Genomic DNA, 18,795 nt, shown 5'->3' on the forward strand with positions numbered 1-18,795 from the left:
GAAGGCCGGGGCCTCCCTGAGACCGACGGGCCCGGCGTCGCCCCCCGCCCTGGCCCCCCGTAGTGCACGTAGCGACGCTCCCGGCCCCCCAAGGACGCCCCCGGGCCCACCCGAGGAGGGCAGCGCTCCGGCGCCGCGGCCGTCGGGTCCTTCCCCTCCCTCACACCGTGGTTTCGCTCTTCCAGAGGCCGGTCCTCATCCCGGCCACGCCGTCGGCGCTGCTGGCGAGGTTGACGTCGTACTTGCTGCCCTTGAGGCCGCCGTTGTGGCTGGCCACGTTGAGGGGGTAGGAGCGCCGCTTCGCCTCCTTCTCCACGGCGCCGGCCTGCCGCAGGTTGTCCCTGCTGGCGCTCCTCCGCCGCGCCTCGGCGAAATCGGGCGCCCGCCGCCCGCCGTCGCTGCCTTCCGACTGGCTCGGCGCCGTCTCCCCTTCTTGGGGGGCCGGGGGCCGCACGCGGCCGACGTTCAGGGGGCTGTTCCTGCTGCTGTGGTAGCTCTCCGAGTGGCTGTTGTGCACGCTGCCGCTCTCGCTGGAGGGCTGCTCCGAGGAAGGGCCCCGCAGCACTTTCAAGCGGTGGTGCTTCCCTTCCCGGTGCTGCTTAGTCCTGCCCTTGTGGTTCCTGCGCCCGTGGAGGTTGCTGGCGTGCCGGCCCGCCCCGCAGCTCTTGCCGTCGGGCTCCGGCTCCTCGCAGGAGCCCGGCCGGGTCTCGGCCTGGCTCTGGGCCACGTGCAGGTTGGTGAGCTTGCAGCGCCCCGCGGCCGAGCCGGCGCTGCTGGGCGAGGAGGATGACTCGGCGGAGCGGGCAGCCTCCGGGGCACAGCCGATGAAGACCTGCGAGCCGCCCAAGGCCGCCGCCGCGCCGGGGTGGACGTAAGCCTGCATGGGCAGCGCGTCCCGGTAAGAGGGGCAGCAGGAGAACCAGGAGCTGAGCACGTCCCGGCGCCGCACGCAGTGGTGGATGAAGATGAAGAGCCCCAGCGCCACCGCCGTCACCCCGTAGAGGCAGCTGAAGATGATGTTGAGGTACCAGCGCTGGGACACGGCCACGGCCCCGAACGTCCAGAGGGCCACGTAGAGGGCGTGCGTGGTCACCAGCGCCCAGAGCTGCACCTTCAGGGAGTAGACGCCGTCCGCCTCGGGGCACGAGGGCCCCGAATTCAGCGTGACCGAGATGGACCCCGAGTCCGTCAGCAGGTCCCCACCGCCGCCACCACCCAGCCTCGGCGGCGTCTCCAGCGCCTCGGGGACTTCTTTCTGCGGGGAAGGCCGGCACTGGAGGTTGAGCCCGGCGCAGAGGAAATACATCCAGGTGACGAGCAGAATGAAGGCCACGGGGACGTAGAAAGCGCCCAGGCTGGGCCGCCACACCAGCCAGCAGCTGTGAGGGAGAGAAGGAGCCTCCATCAGCAGAGCTGTGGCCGTGCACCGCGGTGCCTCGCTGCTCAGCACCCTCCTCGAGGTGCCCCGGGGCCGGTCTCCGTGTCCCACATCATTTTCCCAATAAATGCAGAGCCCCCGGGGAAGGTCCCACCAACCCTTCCCAAGCGTGCCCAGGTTCCCAGCGCGAGGGAGGAAGGCGGGGAGCAGCAGGCCACCTACTAGGGGTTGTTGTCGTGGTAGTTGTGGATGTTGACGGCGGCCGTGATGCCGCAGATGATGAGCGGGATGCCGCCGGCGATCAGGTAGAACCTGCGAGGGGAGAAGGAGGGCACTGCTCACCGAGGCACAGGGACACAGGGACACGGGGACACGGGCTGGGTGGCAGCTTCTGGACAGGCAGGAGCTGATCCTGCCCAGCCCGGGGGTCCCAGCAGGCGGTCGGGGTTTGGGGTCGGGGCAAGGGGACGTCGGTACCGGAGCATGGGCCGAGGGGCCGGCTGCGCCGCGTCCCCATCCGGCTGCCGGGGCGCCCTCCAGGTCACCTCCTTGTACAGGACCCGAGCCTTCACCGCCATCCACAGCAGCGTGGACAGGGAGGAGTAGTGCAAAATGATGCCGACCTGCGGGGCGAGGCGCTACGGTCAGCACGGGGACGCTGCGGATGTTGTGCCCGTGTCCCCCCACTGCGGTCAGCCCGGCGCGGGGGCGCGTACCGCCTGGCAGACGAGCAGGTAGCCGGTGAGGGTGATGCCCCCCGCGAACACGGCGGACGTCATGGCGATGTGGAAGCAGAGGTTAAGCAGCATGTGCCAGCACTTGCGCGTGATGTGGATGGTGCTGGAAGAGAAGCAGAAGGGTGGCGCTGAGCTGCGGCCCCCGCCGGAGAGGGCTCCTCCGGCTGCCCACGCCCCGCCAGTCGGGGCCCCAAAACGCTCACCCGTGGTTGACGATGTAGGTGATGATGGTGGTGAAGAGGCAGAGCAGCAGCACGGCCGTGCAGGTGTACATGGCCGGGTGCAGCACCTCCACGGGGCCTCGCGCCTCGCTGGGGAAACCGCTCAGCTCCTGCAGGGCGCCCCGCAGCCCGTCAGACCCCGCTCCCTGCGCCCCATCTCCCCTGACCCCAGCCCCCTTTTCTCCCCCACCTACCATGAGCACGGCCACGTTGCTGAGGTGCCGGCAGTGCAGGGAGGTGACGTTGGGCTCCCGTGCGGCCAGCTGGCAGCCCTCGGCGCTCCAGCCCCCCATGCCCCCCAGCACCTCGAAGTTCCAGTAGGCGGCCACGGGGTCCGCGCCCTCCCCGGGGTGCCGCAGCGACACGGCCACCGGCTCCGTCAGGTTCCCGACGCCGCAGCCGTCTGCCAGGGAACGGAGTGAGCAGGACAAGAAGCACCACACACCCCTCTGCCTGCACCCCAGGGCACGGACACCACACGGGCACGTTGCCACCCCTCTGCTGTCACCACCACCTCCCTGGGAGGACCCCTCCAGGAGCACGGCCGCCCCCCCGAGATGGCTCTGCTCTGCAGGAGCAGCGGGGAAAGCACCCCAGGAGCCCCCATCCCCAGCCACCAGCAGCCCCCCAACACGCAGCCCTTACACGTCCCGGCGTAGATGACCGGCGTGGCCACGCTGCGGCGCTTGCCGTCGTCCGCCAGGCGCGAGGAGTTGCCGGTGCTGCAGAAGAGCTTCCCGTTGCGGAAGACCAGCAGCTGCAGCTTGCAGTCGGCCGGCGGGGCTGGAGGGACGGGGCTGGCAAAGAGGCTGGGAGGCAGCTGGATGGAGGCCAGGGCGATGCTGTTCTGCGGGGCGCACGGGCACCGGTGAGCACGGGCCGGCTCCTCCCGAGTCTCCCACCTCGCCCCGGCCCCCAGGGGACCCGTACCTTGATGTGGAAGCTGGTCAGGGAGACGTTGGGGCGCCCCGTGGTGCAGCGCAGCCGCAGCTGCTGGTCGGGCTGGGGCTCGGCCGCCCGCTCGGCCGGGGGGCTGCGCCCAGCGGGACCCCCGTCCTGCCGCTGGAAAGCCACGCAGCTCAGCCCCACGTAGCTCTCGGGCTTCACCACGTACGCCTCGAAGGCGATATTGCGCGAGTTCTGCTGGGCATAGGGTGGCCGTCAGCCCCAGCACGGGCAGAGACCCCCCTGGGATGGGCAGAGACCCCCCCTTGGCACGGGCAGAGCCCCCCGCCCGCGCTCCGTCCGGGCTCACCACCGCCATGTGCTGGGAGTTGCTGCTGAGGGTGTGCGCGGCGATCTTCTCCAGGGAGCGCACGATGCTGGTGCAGGCCTTCTCCTCCTTCTGCGACATCCACAGGATGTGGTCGTCCACCAGCATGATGTTGCTGGCCATCTCCACGATCACGTCCGTGAGCTGCGAGGAGAGCGGGCGGCATCAGCTGCGGTTCGCTGCCGTCCAGCCACCCCCAGCAGCCAACACCCCAATTCACGCTTTTACCCCCCAAAAAAGTGGTGTTACCTGCTTGATCTGATCCACGTAGCCAATAAACTTCTCTATCATCTGGGCCACGTAGAGGACATCAACCATGTCCGAGAAGTTGGCAGCCTCGGCCGTGTAGACGCGCAGCTGGTGGGCCAGGGTCAGGGCGTTGGAGGCGTTGATGGGCATCTGCAGGGGGGGACACACAGGGTCACCGGCTGTGCCCGGCCCCTCCGGGGGCAAACACAGCGGGGCCGAGCCCCCGGCTCACCAGCACGAAGGTGTAGAGCACGCGGGTGATGTCGTTGGTGTAGAGGCAGTGGGAGTAGTCGCCCTCCTCCCAGCGCCCTGCGCGGTCGCAGCGCCGCGACGCCTGCTTCTCCGCCACCGGGCCCCCGCTCGCCGGCCCCGAGGCGAAGGGGTACTGCAGGCACGACTGGTAGGCGGTGATGCCCGCCAAGGTGCGGGGCCACCTGGATGTGCGAAGACACCGTGACCACGGGGCAATGCTCCCCAGAAAGCTGCCCGAACCCCTAACCCCAAATCCCGCTCGGCTCCGCACAGAAAAGGTGGTGGTTGGGGGGTGGGGGGGGCACCGCTAATTTAAGCCACATTGACTGTACCGGGAATTTATATTCCGTAACGGCCCCGCTGAGGTTACGGCGGGCGCCCGGAGCCTTTCGTCTCGTGCCAGAGAAATTCCAACACCTCTGCTGCTGGAGCCGGGCTGCGCTGCCGGCATGGGAAGCCCTTCAAAGGCGCTCGCGCTCCCCGCGGCTGCTAATTGCTACCAGACGCCCGGTCACCTGCGGGCCCCCGCCCGCGGCGAGCCCCCCGCCCCGGCACGCACCGCACACGGGGGGTGGGAATGAGGTGAGGGGGCTCTGCACCACGCACAGCCCCGTCCCCCGTGGCCACGCCGCCGCCGCCGCCGGTCCCTACCTGAAGTCGCCGCGGTTGTTGGTGACCCGCTCGGCGGGGCAGTAGGACGCGGAGGTCTCCAGCACCACGATCTCCACCTTCTTGCTGACGTTGCCCTGCGAGGTGGAGACGGCGCACTCCCACTCGCCGTTGGCGGAGACGTGGATGTTGGAGAGGATCAGCTCGCTGCGGGCAGAGGGGACGTGCCAAAGTGTCCCACCCACGGCGCTCGGCACCCTCGAACCCGCGACCCCCCCCCTCCCGTTACCCCCATCCTCCCCGTCCCGACCTGGTGATGAAGGTGCAGTCGTGGATGAGGCTCTCCTCCACGATGACCCCCGTGCGCTCGTCCTCCTCCACGGGCTCGCGGTTGTGGTACCAGCGGATCTGGGTGCTGTTGTCCAGGTAGGTGGCGGTGCACTGGAAGGGCAGCCGGTCGCCCTGGAAAACCACCTGGCGCAGCGACGGGATGAGGTGGTGGGTGTGCAGCTCCGGGGTGCCCGCTGCAGGGGGGTTGGGGAGGGGACACAGGCGGCCGGGTGAGCCCCCCCCCGGCCCCCGGCCGTGCCTCCTGCCCGCGCCCCCGGCCCCCGCTCACCGCAGCGCAGTTGGCTCTCGCGCGCGCCGCGCAGGGGGACCGCGTGCACGTGCCGGGGGTAGACGCACAGAGTCCGGTCCGAAATCTGCGCCGAGCGGTTGCGGGCCCAGGGCAGCACCCAGCGCAGGTTGCAGTCGCACGTCAGGTACTCGGTGGCGAAATCCCTGCAAGGGGCGGCGTCACGGGGGTGGCGGCGCGGCCGGGCGCGCAGCAGGAGGAGGGGATGCGCCCAGTGCCAAGGGCTGGGTGCGCTGCAGGGCACGGGGATGGAGGTGGCTGGGTACTCACACGACTTTCAGCGAGGGGAGCTCGTCAAAGACACCGGGCGGGAGGCTGGAGAAGATGTTCCCCGACATGTTGCTGTGAGACAGGAGAGAAAGAGGGCATGGAGGGGACCGGGACCCCATGGACACCTCTGCAACCCAGGCTCCTCGCTGTGTCCTGAGGCTCCTGGTGTCACCCGCTGCTCCAGCGGGGCTCTGGGCTGTGCCCCAGACACCAGGAGGGGACCCCAGTGCTGGCCGGGAGCCCCAGGGTGCCACTTACAGCCGGAGGAGGCTGGAGAGCCCCTGGAAGACGCTGGCGCTCAGGCAGCCGATGCGGTTGTTGGAGAGGTCCCTGCAAGGCACACGGAGGGGACATCAGCACTGGGGACACCCCGCAGCCCCCAGCCCCCCGTGGGCAGCCCTCGCAGGCACTTACAGGCGCTTGAGCTCGGGGAGGCCCAGGAAGGCGCCGGGCTGCACCGTGCTGATCAGGTTGTTCTTCAGGTCCCTGCGGGGAGACGGGCACAGGCTTAGGGTGCTGGGGGCCCTGCGCCATCATCCTGCCCCCTCCCCGTGCGGTGCTGTGGGGTGTGAGTGCATCCTGTTCTCCAGCAGCGCTCGCCAAACCCCTCCTCTTCCTCCTGCCCCCCTGGCCTCGCGCCCAGCACAGCCCCAGCTCCCGCCAGCAGCCTCCAGGAGCCACGGCCAGGAGGGAAGCGTCGCTGGATTCGCATTACAGGGGAATTACCGCCCGGAGAACGCGGCCACGCTGCTGCCACCACACCACGGCCACGCTGCTGCTGCTGTCACCACCCTCCCGGAGCAGAGAGGGGCTCCTCGGGGGGACGCAGCGGAGCCCCACAGGCTCCACAGCCCAGAGGAAGCTCGTTTGGGTCGTTGGCCTGATTGGAGGCGCCCATCGGATATCAGAACAGACGCATTCCAGGCTTGGGGCAGCTGCCACCGCGGTGGGGACCCAGCCGTGGGGTGGCCCGCTTGGCTGCAGCACCCCCAGCCTGGCTGCTCCCATGAACAAAAGTGTGCCACCGGTGGGGACGTCCACCCAGCTCTAGGATGGGTGCCAAGGGGCGTGCAGGGGGGTGTAAAGGGTGTGCAAGAGCAGCTCAGGGGCGTGCAGGGCGGCTCAGGTGAGGCAGGTGCTGAAGGAACAGCTCCCCTCACCTGCACCACCGCCCGCGCCTGTCCCCAGACACATCCCAGGACACCGACCCCAGGACACCGACCCCCACAAGCAGCCAGCACAGCCCCAAACACGTCCACTGCCAAAATGAAACAGCCCCAGCTCTGGTAAGCATGCAGCCGGGGCTGGGGGCTGCCAGGGCCCCCTTGGGGGACGGCACCCAGCGGGGACCAGGGCTCGCAGCCGGCCCGTCGGGGAGCCCTCCTCGCTTCGTCCCCGCTGGCCAGGCCCTGGGCTGCTGCTGCAGCACCTCTCAAATCCTCTCCCTGCACCTCATTTTTTTGCCTTGGCGTTTCTGCTGGTCCCCGGTGTGCCGTGCCCGTGCAGCACGTTGGGATTTCTGGGCCCTTTCCCATGTGCAGGACGTTACCAGCAGCTTTCAGCCGCTGTTACCAGCAGCTTTTCAGGCTTCTATCACCTAGCCAAGCTCGGGGCCACCCCAAAAGCCACAGCCAGGGATGGGGCAGGAGGGACCTGTCCTGGCCAAGCCCCAAGCCCTGTGCAGGGAAAGCAGCGGCCCCGGTGCGGGGCAGGGCGCTCCCGAGCGGGGCTGCGCTAATGAGGGCGGCCCCGGCTGCATTCCGGCCCCGCTCACCCTCATTAATCTCATTAGGCCGCTGCACATCAGCGGAGATGCCGAGCTGCCAGCCCCGAGGGGCGCTGCCCGTGGGGCTCCCCTGCATGCCGCGGAGGTGGCTCGGGGACCCTGGGAACAGCTCGGCCCCGGTGGCCGCATCGCACCCGGTGCCGGCAGCGGGCACGGGGCCCCGGAGCCCCAGGAGCAAAGTGGGGGCCCCCGGAGCCCCCCGGCACGTCCCCTCCACGGGGCACGTCTGTGCCGCGGCCCCGCTCCGACCCGATGAGAACAATTAGGGCTGCTGTCGGGGGCAATCAGGCGAGGCGCGGCGTGACGCTGGCCGGCCCGAGGGATGGGGGGAGCGCGGCCCTTGGCCAACCCGTCGGGCTCCGAGCAGGGTTTGGTGCAGAGAAGGTGAGCAGGAGGCTGTGCTGTGCTCGGGCAGCACGGGCTGGCTGCTTGCTCAGGGCTCCCGGAGCATGGAGGTGTTTAGGAGACCTCCAGTAACCAGGGGGCTGCAGAGCTGGGGTCCCCCCAGGGAGCTGCCCCCAGGGCGCACGGTGCCCGCCGACCCGGGCTGCACCCTGCCCGCCCTCGTTAATCCGCCCGTTAATGAGAGCTCGGTGCCAGGAGGAGGGAGGGAGGGAGGAGGTGACCCCAAACTTCGAACCACAGCGGGGGGAGACTCGGCTGTGGGGGATTACAGGGATGCAGGCAGTGAAAGTTGGGTCCCCAAACCAACTGCTTCAAACCAAGACCCAAAACGGCACCATGGGGATTGCTGTGGCTTTAAAAATCCAATTTTGGCCCCAACACCAGGCACCAGGCACCATGCATGCACCCTAACCCAGCCCAAAGGCAGTGCCAAGCACAACTCATCCCAGTGCCATGTCCTGGGCACCCCAGTGCCGTGCACCGTGCCCTGGCGAAGCAGCTGGGCTCTGCTGGGGCAGGTGCAGGCCGTGTAACTCGAACAAGATCCACGTGAATAAACGCTGCCTTGTTCAGCCTAACGAGATCCAGGCTGGGCTGGTCCCCGGGGAGCCGCCGCCCCCCCCGGCGAGACCCTCGGGTGGCTCCCCAAAAGGAGCCGCATGGGGAGGGCGATGTCCCTGGCACCGCGTGCTGTAGGGCACATCCCCAGGGGTGACCCCACAGGGACCCGTCAGCGGGGCCACCACCCTCCCGTGAAGGGACGGGGACCCTTGAGCTGTCCCCAGAGCAGGAGCCCCCCCCCAGCCCCGGGGCCACCCCAGCCCCGCGGGCCCCATTTGGCTCGGGAATGCGCGAGCCCCTCGACGGGGAACAAAACGCCCTCAGTGCGCCCGTCCCTTCTGCATACCTACAGATCAGATCCATATGGGGGCCATAAATCTCCCCTTATTAAGGCTCCCACCATAGAGATGCCTTTCATGGGGAGATAAGAAAGTTGACTTTGTTCGGGGGGACAATGTCGCTTTTCATACCGGCCCCCATGGAGCGTGGCCCCCTCCCGGTGCCTCCCGCCCCAACGCAGCTCCCAGGGACCCGGGGACGCCCGCGGGTGCTGGTGGCAAACCCAACGCCCGGGGGGCAGCGCCCGGCCCCACAGAGCACCCCAGGAGCATCCCGCAGTGATTTGGGGAGCGTGGCCCAAGCTGTGCTGCTGGCACCAGGCTCCCGCCCACCCCCGGCCCCCCTCCTGCCCCTGCCCCAGCCCCCTGGGCACTCACAGCTTCTCCAGAGCCCGCAGCCCGAAGAAGGAGCCGTTCTGCAGCACCGTGATCTTGTTGTTGCTCAGGAGCCTGCGGGGAAGAGAGCACAGGGAGGGGGTCAGGGCCGGTGCCGTTATTTGGTCTGCGATGGGCGCTGTGCGTGCCGAGTGCCCGTGGGTTGGGGGGAAAAAAGGGTCCCATGGTGAGGTGGTGGTGGCTCAGGGACAGGTTTATAGGGCCAGCTGGTGACACAACAGCCCTGCACCCTCATGGGGACACCGTGCCATGGTCTGCGTCACGGTGGCACCAGGCTGGAGGTCCCCAGGGCCGTGCCGGCTCTTGCCGCTTCGCTCCCATCACCTGCCTGGCCCCGTGCGCACAGATGTGGGGGTGATGCCCCCAAAACCTGCACTGAGGATTGCTGGGGGAACCCTTGGGGCTCCTCCAGCTCTTCCCCATGAGCTGTCGGAGCTCACTGAGGTGCTTGGATGCCGCTGGGCACCCCCGACCCCGCTGCCCCACGCCTCACTCCCCGCCAGCCCCACGGCGCGCACCGGTGAGAGGCAGAGGGAGAAAAGGCGGCGGCGGGGAGGGCGCCCTGGACACGGCGTCCGGGGGAGAGGAGCAGGAAAAAGGGCTCATTGACGGCCGCCACGGGGCTGTTTACACACGGGCGGTTTCTGCAGCGGGGCTGAATGGTGGCTGTGTGCTGCGGGCAGGCCTGGCCCCGCTCTCCGGCCGCCCTCCTCCGAAAACCCAGCGAGCGAGCGGGCGGACGTCGCCGCCGGCGTCCGGGTTTCCCTGGCCCCGTTCCCACGTTGTGGCCAGGACCCGGAGGCCCCCCGGCTCCCGGGGGGGGGCTGTGGATGAACCCTGCCATGGGCTCAGCTCCCGTCCCACTCCCTGCCCTGCAGCACGCGGCGGGACGGGGCCGCATCCTGTGCTAAGGAGGAGCTGGCACCGGGCAGTGCCGTGCCCGTGGGGCCCTGTGACCCTGCCCGGCTCCCCCCAGCAGCCACCAGCACTGGCACCAGTCCCCACCAGCAGCCCCAGGACGCTGGCCGGATGGGATGGCAGAGGGACCAGCAGCACCGTTCCCGGGGCACAGCGCGCTGCAGCCCCTCGCCACAACGTCAGCCGGGGGCTGTTGCTCAAGGACGGGCTGGCCCCAGCGGCTCCAGAAGGTTTTAATTCAGCAGCAGCAGATTTCACAACCCAGCAGAGCCCCCGCGGGCTGTGCGCGTGGGGACGTCTCGGGGGCTGCCCGATAAAGCGGGGCTGGGGCAGCAGAAATCCCCTGCACCAGCACCCAGGGGCTCAGATCCCCTCTGCTGCGTGCTCCACGTCCCGAGGGCGCAGCTTTGGTTACGGCCAGGGCTGAAGCACGGGGAGCAGGAGGACGGGTGCCTGCACATGGGGGGCTCAGCACCACCGGGATCACAACCCCAGGCATGCCCCGAGCCCACCCCAGGCCAACGCAGCCCCCCCCGGAGCGAGCCCCCGCGCCGGGAGATGCTCGCTTTGTTCTCCGGACCCCTGGGACCTTCGAGGCTTCTGCCATAAAAACAAAACTCCCCTCCTTAAAAGGCGAGGCGCAGGCAGGCCAAGATGAAATCAGCATCCTGTGTGATCTGCAGCCAGGCTGCGGGCCGGCCGCGAAGGCAGAGCTGGGGCGGGGGCGCCCTCCCCTCGCCCACCAGGCTCTGCCCGGTGGAGCGAGTGCATTTGGGGACCCCCCACCCTATAGCTGGGTTCCCCAGGCGTGAAATACATCCACCAGCACCCATGTGTGAGGCTGAAGAGTCACAGAGCCCCCAAAACACAGCTGATGAGTAACAGGGACATGGGCACGGCACGGTGATCGCCGCAAGGCACAGGCACTCGCCCTCTGCCCGCACGAGACCCCCCGGACACCTGCTTGGAGCTGGGGCTGCCGCAGACCCAGCACGTCTCGGCTCTCCCACGATGAAGGGAAGCCACTAAAACAAGCCCAAACCCCTCCCCGAAACCCAGGGGTCCGGACACAAACACCAGGCTGGGCACGCTGCTGCTGCTGGGCGCATTGTCCTCGCTTCGTGAAGGAAACGAGGTCCCCGACCAAACTGAATATTTGGCGCATGAAATTTGCAATTATAATAACGGTTTGATTGAAAGCTTTCTTCCTGAGGAAACTTTTCCAGCTAGCCACCCTCGTCATTCTTCTCCCTGCCCCGCAGAAGCCAGCCCAGCTGTGCTGCCCCGCGATGACCGACATCCGCAAACGCACTTTTATTTTGCTTTCACTGATTTTGCGGATATTTGCGCTCTGCAATGGCTCGGTTTTGCTCAGGGAGCCCCACCAGGCTCCAGGACACCCCGTGGCCCCCACACTAGCAGTGACAGAGCAGTGTGTGGCAGGTCCCTGAGGCACCCGGTGGCACCAAAATAACCGAGTTTCCCCCCAAGACGCGATGGGACGAAGGCGCACGAGGCCGGCAGGAGGGTGCTGGGCCGAGGGCTATTTCAGGCTTTCCGCTGCTGTCTGGAGGCAGGACGCGGAGCACTACAGATGTTCCTGGGTTTGTTTGGCTGCAAGAAATTCCCCTCCTTACTCCAGCGAGAGGAGGAGGTGGCAGGAGGGCGAAGCAGGGGGTGACCCGGAGGAGCGCTCGCCCTGCGGCTGACGGCACCGGGGGGGACCCAGCCCTGGCACGGGATTTGGGGCAATTCCCCTGCCCTGTGGCCGATGCTCGCTGAGGTCCTCGTGGCCAGCGGTGCAGGGGGCACGCGGTCCCCTCACGTCCCAGCTGTCTGCGGGGCTTGGCAGGCCATGAAAGCGCAGCTTTGCTCCTCAAGAGCTTTGCTTTGGCTCCAGCCCAGGCTGGGACTCTTCACCTCCGAGCAGGGCGCGCAGGCAGACGCCGAGGCAGGAGACACCCCAAAACCTGGGCTTAAACAGCTCGGAGCATGCCAGAGCCACGTGCCCAGCACAGGAGCAGCGCAAAGCTCTGGGCACGGCGTGCTCACACAAAAACCTCAGCGCCCTTGCGCCTCTCCAGCATCCTCCTGCCCCCAAAGGCTGCAGCCCGCATCCCTCCAGGGCAGCACCGGTGGCTCCGCAGCCAAACAGCCCCAAAATGTGCCACCGCTGCGGGACGACCCCACACCGACATGGGACAACCCCACCAAGGGGCACAATAATCGGCTAATTGAGCGGCGGCTGGAAAAGCCCCCTGGACAATGCAGGGATTAGAACCAGGGCGTGGAGTCAAACGCAAAGAGCAGGGAGGGGGCGGCGGGGTCCCACTGGGGAGCACCCTCCCACCCCCGAGGGCTGCCCGGGGTCTCGCATCCTGTCCCCAGCCCGCTGGGTGTTGGGGGCACCCGGACCCCACAGCGATGGAGGAAGCCCTTTCCCTTCTTTATTTTTTTTTTTACTCCCCCCTCCCATCTCAAAAAAGAGGAGCCAAAAGTGGAAAAAAAAAAAAAAAAAAACAAAAAAAAAAAAACAAGATTGTTTTTTCAAGCGTGCTGGAATCCACTTGGATAAATAACGGCTCCAGAAACTGGGCTGCTGAAACAATAAACTTCCTATGTACCCAACCAAAAAAGGAGGCAGGAGACGTCGCTCCCCGCGGCCGGGCGCGCAGCAGAGAGGGAAACGCGAGCGGCGCGGAGGTTAATAACGGGGTGACGGCCGTGGGGGCGGGGAGGGCCAGCTATGCTTTGCTCTGCGAGCGCATTAATTTAAAGCATATGCTCACAGCAGATACGGCGGAGGCTGTGCCCTGCGCAGAGCTCGGCGTTCGCTGGGATTTCGGGAGGAGCGGAGCGGGGCCCCCCGGCCGGCGAGGTGCTGTGCTGCTCTTCCCTCCCTGCAACGTCACGCCGGGCTATTTCGGACGGTGAAAATTATCGTCCCAGCCCTCGGCTTTTGTTAGCGCAGGAAAAATAAGGCCCAGAGGGTGAAGGAGCCGGAGGCAGCACGGTGTGAGCACGGCCTGGGGGGGCGAGGGCTGGAGCCTGCAAGCAGCCCCCGAAGCAGCCCGACGCGGGGCAGCTCCCTCCAACCTCCCTGCTCGCAGCCATGGGAGCATCTGCGCCTCCGCAGTTCCCGTCTCCAAAACCCTCTCCACATTGCAAATGCCAGAAGCCTCCCTCTTTTTTTTTTTTTTTTTTTCCTTTTTCTTTTTTTTATTTCCCCTCCCAGCAAACAGAGGCAGCAGCAGGGCCGGGATGCTGCGAGGCACTGGGCAGCTCCAGCCCTGTCCCCAGGCAGGTCACCTCCCCGTCCCCTACACAGACACCGTGGGGGTCCCCCTCAGGCCCTCACCGCTTCAAGGAGGGCAACAAAAATTTTTGGGGTGGGAAGGAAGAAAAAAAAACAAAAAACCTAAAAACCTGCCTGATAAATATGGAATAAATGGCTGAAAAAGGTTTGAGAAAGAAACCATCTGCGGGGCTCAGGACAAACAGGCCTTGGAGAGGGGAGTTCAAGTAGAACTGGAAATTGGTCGTAAGTCAAAGCCCTCTATTCCCTGCAGACAATCTGTAATTTAGTGCAATCAAGCTGTGCACATAAATGAGGCCTGTGCTGGGATTCCACATCTGGAAGAGGTTTGGGCTCCTGCCCGTGTGACAGCGGGGCTGGCCGTGGCCAGGGCGGCTATCTGGGCCTGGGGAGGGCCGCGGCGCTCTTTCCATCGGGCTATTAGCACGGGGTCAGCCGGGGGGAGAGCGTTAAACCTCGTTAGTGCACCTCTGCACAGCCCCAGCCCCTCCTCACCATGCTGCAGGGACGGCCGGGGCTGCGATGTGCAGCACCCCGGGATGCCAAACGCCCCCGGCGCAAAATTGGGGAAATCCACAGCCCCAGAGCCCCGATGGAGCAGCAGGCACCAAGGGGGGGTCAGCATCCTTCCTTCCTCCCCACAAGGGGCGAGGACTGCGCTCAGGTTTCCTCCAGGTGTAAAAGAGGGCAGGGGGCAGAGCGCACACACCTTTGCTCAGGTTGCACGGGGGCATCAAGCTGAGGAACGTCCCCCTCGCTGATCCCCACACGCTGCACCGGAGCGAAGCAGCAGCTCCGCCACGAGGGAGACCTCAGCCCTGTAACGACATGGGCCGGGGGCTCCGTACCTGCAGCATCCCATCCCCCAGATGCCTCTCGGTAAGCCCGGAGACCTGCTGACGTTTAGGCAAGAAGCGCCGGGTCCTGTCTCGGTAAGCACCCCTGGCACCCACAGCTGGGGTGGATGAGGGCAGCCGGTGCCCAGCACCCTGCTCCGAGGCCAGTGCAGCCCCCGGGCACCCAGGCAGGGCTCCTGCCACCACTTCTGCCCCCATGGAGTTAATTCTCCAGCTCAGCATCTCTGGCTTTACCTCCCTGCCACGTCCCCATCGTGGGCAGTGTGGGAGAGGCTGGAGTGGGGGTAAAAACCATCAGCGGAGCCGTGGCCGTGCCCAGCACCCCATACCCCGTGCTGGCTGCGCTGCCAGCCAGCGCTTCTCGGTCACAGGGGGGTAAATAAGCAGCAGCTGCTGCTGAGGCAGCCTTGGATTCCTCAGGGCAGGGCTAATAAGTAAAGATAAATAAAGAAGTAAACCGAGAGTGTGGGAAAAAAACAAAAGCGAGGCAGAGCGAGAGATGCGCGGCGCAGAGCTCCCCCGGCCAGCCGGGAACGTCCTCCTCCCGTCCTCCTCCCGTGCACGGAATTAGCGCCGCTCATTAGCGCGGGCACATTCCTGCTTCCAGGCCAGACCGGATGAAGCCTGGAGCCGTTTCGGAGCCTTACCCTGCACCGAACACACCCGTGGCTGGGGCAGTGCCGACGCCGAGCATCCCCGGGGCGCACGGGAGCCCTGCTCGGAGCCGGGGTCGCGGCTGTCCCCAGCAGGATGTCCCCGAGGCGCGTGCAGCCCGGGCCACGCCGCCTGCTCCTGTCCTGCCCGCACCCCAGTGGCTCCAGGAGACGCTCACGAACCCGGAGCCTCTGGTTTTGATTGTCCCATCTGGAAAGGGTTTAGAATAAATCATGTTTACTGCGAGAGAGCAGAGCCCAGGGTCACCGCATATTTGTAGGTTTCTGCCTACGCCTGTAGGTTTCATGTCACGTTTTAGTGGGATCGTGTAATGCCCTAATGCTGCTGCATGGTCACCCCAGCCCCGTGACCGCCCTCCCGGCACGGCGCCTCCAAAAATCCCCTTCCTTCTCGGCCCCAACGCTGTGGGAGCCACCCCGGGCACTGGGCAGTGCCATCGCCCTTGCTCCTGCAGAAGGAAGCCCAAGAGCAGGCAACGAGGCAGGCACTTTTCCCAACCACGAGCTGGCAAAGGGCTCTGAAGTCCCCGCAGGTATTTCCAATGGGCTGACACGTCAGAGGCCCTGGGGAGAGAGAAATTCAGAGCAGAGCCAGCGCGAGGGAGGGCACGAGCACAGAGCCCAGCCTCCACGCGCCCCTGCAGCCTCCCAGCACGAAGGCGAGGCCCTGGATGAACGTCACTGCTGCTGCTTCGGGATGCTTCACGCTTTTATTAGGACTGCTGTGTTTCAGAGCACGCTCACGGTGCCCGCATGGCACAGGCAGGTTTCACGGACACACTCCACGTGCACCGTGGTGGGTCACCATCACGGCCACCCGACGGTCACAAAACGAACATCACCGCCCCAAAGCGAAGCCTCTCCAGTGGCACACGTGGGACCAGGAACCTCCTTGAAACCAGGAATGCCCGGTGCTGATGGGACAAAAACGTGGCCAAGTGGGTGCGCGAGCGCCGAGCTCACCGCAGCGCTCCCCAAACCCTGCCGAGGGGCAGGAGGTGGCAGCCGGAGCCCCGGCTCCCCCAGGGACAAGGCTCTGGGCAAAAGCGACGTCCCCTCCCGCAGCGGCTGTGCCGTCCCTGCCCTCCGAGCCAGATTTTAATTCAAACATCTCCTCGGGAGTTATAAATAAACACCGTGACCCGCCGCCGCAGCGAGGAGGCGCGCAGGCTGCCAGCGCCTGCCCAGAGCCCCAAAACCTCCCCGCGCTGAGTTTTTAGGAAGCAGGCGACGGCTGCAGCCCCCTGCACAAAGCCAGAGCCCCTCGCTACTTCCCAGCGAACGTTTCCAGCCAAAGCAGCCGCTTTCAAACAACAACATCCTCCCCCGGAGCTCCAAGCAGCCGCAGCGATGGGAGCCCCCCCGCCTGCCTGCCCGGCCCGGGTCCCCTCGGAGCTCGCGGTGCCGTGAGCCCGGGCACGGCTCGGGGTTACGGGGGGCAGGAAAAGGGCTTTTGTCGGGGCACAGCTGGGGAAGGAGGGCAGCAGGGGAGGGAGAAGGAGGGCAGGAGGGGAGGGGAAAAGGAGGGCAGGAGGGGAGGAGGGCAGCAGGGCAGCAGGGCAGGAGGAACGCGCGGCGCTGCGGGGCGAGGGTGGGCGCACGAGGGGGCGAACGGGGCCGGGACTCGGGGACCCACGGACCCACGGAGAGCGCCCCACGGGCACCCCAGGGCTCGGGGTACCCCCAGGGCTCGCCCCCACTCCTCTCCCTTCGCCCCCCTCTTCCTCCTCTTCATCCTCCCCCCCAGCATCCTCCCCACGGCACCGGGCAGGACACCTCCGGGGGTCTCTCCGGGGATCCCCCCCTTTCTCCCTCCCCCTCTCCCACCCTCCCGGGGACCCGGCGCCCCTTCCCCCGGTACTCACAGCGTGGCGGTGCCGTCGGGCAGCAGCCGGGGCTCGGGGGGCGCCGGGAGCCCCCCTCCGCTGCACAGCACCCGGCGGCGGGGCGCGGGGGGGCCGCTCGCCTTGTGCCGCTCCGCAGCGCACTTGCAGCCCAAGCTCTGCACCGGGCAGCCCCTCGCCGCCGCCCCCGTTCCCCCCCCGGCCGCCAGCAGCAGCAGCGCCAGCGCCGCCGCCGCCGTCCCCGTCCCCCCCCGCATGGCCCCGGCACCGGGCACCGGGCTCCGGGCTCCGGCTCCGCGCCCGCCGCCGCCGCCGCCGCCGCCCCGATCCCCGGGGCGGCTCCGGCGGCGCCTCCCCCGTTCGCCGCCCTCCGCCGCCGCCGGCCCCGGCGCCTCCCCCGGCCCGCCCCCGGCCCGCCCCGGCCACGGAGCCGGGAGGGAGCCCGGAGCCCCCGGGGGGAGCGGGGATGGGGGTCGGGGGGCAGAGGAGAGGGGCTCATCCCCGTCCTGCCCCCCCCCCCCGGGGGGCGAGGGGTGCGCCAAAGGGAGAGAGGGAGCCGTGGGCAGGGTGGGGAGGGACAGGGCTGGAGAATTGGGCAGTGGTGGGGAAGGGCTGGAGATGGAGACCTGGGCAGGGTGGGGAAGGGACAGCCGAGCCCTGTTCCTACAGCACCCCCCCCGTCCATACAGCCCCTGCTGTGACCCAGGGGTGACGAGCACAGGGGGGGCTGCAGCCCCACTCACCCCCTGCCCGGGGGGGGCTCTGCGACCCCCCCCTGTGCCCCCCCAGCCCCCCGCACTGCCCCCACGTCCCCGCTTGCCGCAGGGTTCTGCTTGCTTTGGTGCTCCCCACGCTCAGCTCAATATTTTTCTTCCTGCTCCCCCCGCTCGTGTCCCCAGCTCCCTCTCTCCTCCCAGGGCTCATCTCCTCCCCGGGCACGGCTCGCTGCAGTTTTCATGGAAAGGGATCAAAAGCAGGCGATGAAGCCTTTGGGACACCCACGCCAGGGAGCAGAGGAAGAGGGGCACGGAGAGAAGACAGGACGCTGCTCGGGGAAGGCGCTTTCTCTCCAGATCCAGAGTGAGAAGAGAAATCTCCTCCTTTCTCTAAATAAATACAGGGAGAGGAGAGATGCTCGGCAGCACGCTCCCAAGCTGCTCCCACACGCGTTTTTGTCTCGGGAGCAGGAGCAGTCGAGGTTCCTGCGTGGTTTGTGAGCGGTTCAGCCGGCGGTGGCCTCGCTTTCCCACCCGCTCAGCGCCGAGCTCCTGGGGTGCCCGGCTGCGGGAGCTTGGCACCGCGTCCCCAACGCCTCCCTCCCTCCCCTCCTCTCTTTTGTTTTTTGTTTTTTTTTTTCCACTGAGCACAATTTCCAGGGCAGGAACGCCCCGCCGGTGCTGAGCGCCGCAGGATGCCGGTCCCGGACCCTGCAGCTGAAAAGTGGAAGAGCAACAGGAAACCGCCTGCGCCCGGCATCCGCCCCGGGATCCCTGCGTGTGCGGGGCTGCCTGTGGCAAACGGGAGGAACGGCCTCTTTCCCTCAACACCCCCCAAAAATAGGGAGCCCTGCCCCGTCCTGCCTCCCTCTCAAACCCCGCGGAAGGCACCGTCCCTTCCCTTCTCCTCCCGCAGAACACCAGCCTGGGGGCTGAAGCCCACTCGGTCTCGTGCCCCTTTCTGGGGGCAGCGACCCCATAACCGTGGAAGGGCCCCGGAAAACCCCAGCGTTGATCTCAGAGCTCCTTGTGCGTGGACAGGACGGGACTTGGCACGGCTCTCGAGCCCGGGAGGATAGCGGTCAGTGCTGGAAGCATCCGAGGACAGTCAGGGCTCTGGAGCTGCCTGCGCAGCACATTGAAGCAATCAAGCCCCCGTACGTGGTCCTCGGAATCTCAATCCCCTATAAAGTTACCTCCAAGAACAGTCAAAACCTTGTCCAAACCAATAACAAATGCGAAACGCTCAGCCCCAGCGCGTCCCACGTGGCTCGGGCCCTACGGAGCTCGGCTTCTTTCAACTCCTTCCAGCCCCTCTCGACGCCTCCCCAGCCCCGACCCCTTCCGACGCCTCCTGC

At 67.1% G+C, this 18,795-nt stretch overlaps 1 protein-coding gene across 1 annotated transcript; it reads right to left on the minus strand.

Moving 5' to 3' along the window:
- Positions 1–88: 88 nt before the first annotated feature.
- ADGRA2 (adhesion G protein-coupled receptor A2) lies at positions 89–16,978 on the minus strand (the record flags this gene model as incomplete). The annotated part of the gene is made up of 19 exons (XM_082779575.1): positions 89–1,379; positions 1,601–1,690; positions 1,856–2,001; positions 2,095–2,218; positions 2,319–2,446; positions 2,531–2,739; positions 2,982–3,183; positions 3,267–3,476; positions 3,592–3,753; positions 3,859–4,008; positions 4,091–4,292; positions 4,762–4,926; positions 5,030–5,243; positions 5,339–5,502; positions 5,627–5,698; positions 5,885–5,956; positions 6,041–6,112; positions 9,095–9,166; positions 16,743–16,978. The coding sequence occupies 19 exons, from the start codon at positions 16,976–16,978 to the stop codon at positions 161–163; spliced, it is 3,909 nt and encodes a 1,302-aa protein (XP_082635701.1). The 3' UTR covers positions 89–160.
- Between the last annotated feature and the right edge of the window lie 1,817 nt (positions 16,979–18,795).

The sequence above is a fragment of the Aythya marila genome, assembly GCF_965140915.1.
Source record: "Aythya marila genome assembly, chromosome: 26".
In the NCBI taxonomy this organism is placed as follows: Eukaryota; Metazoa; Chordata; class Aves; order Anseriformes; family Anatidae; genus Aythya; species Aythya marila.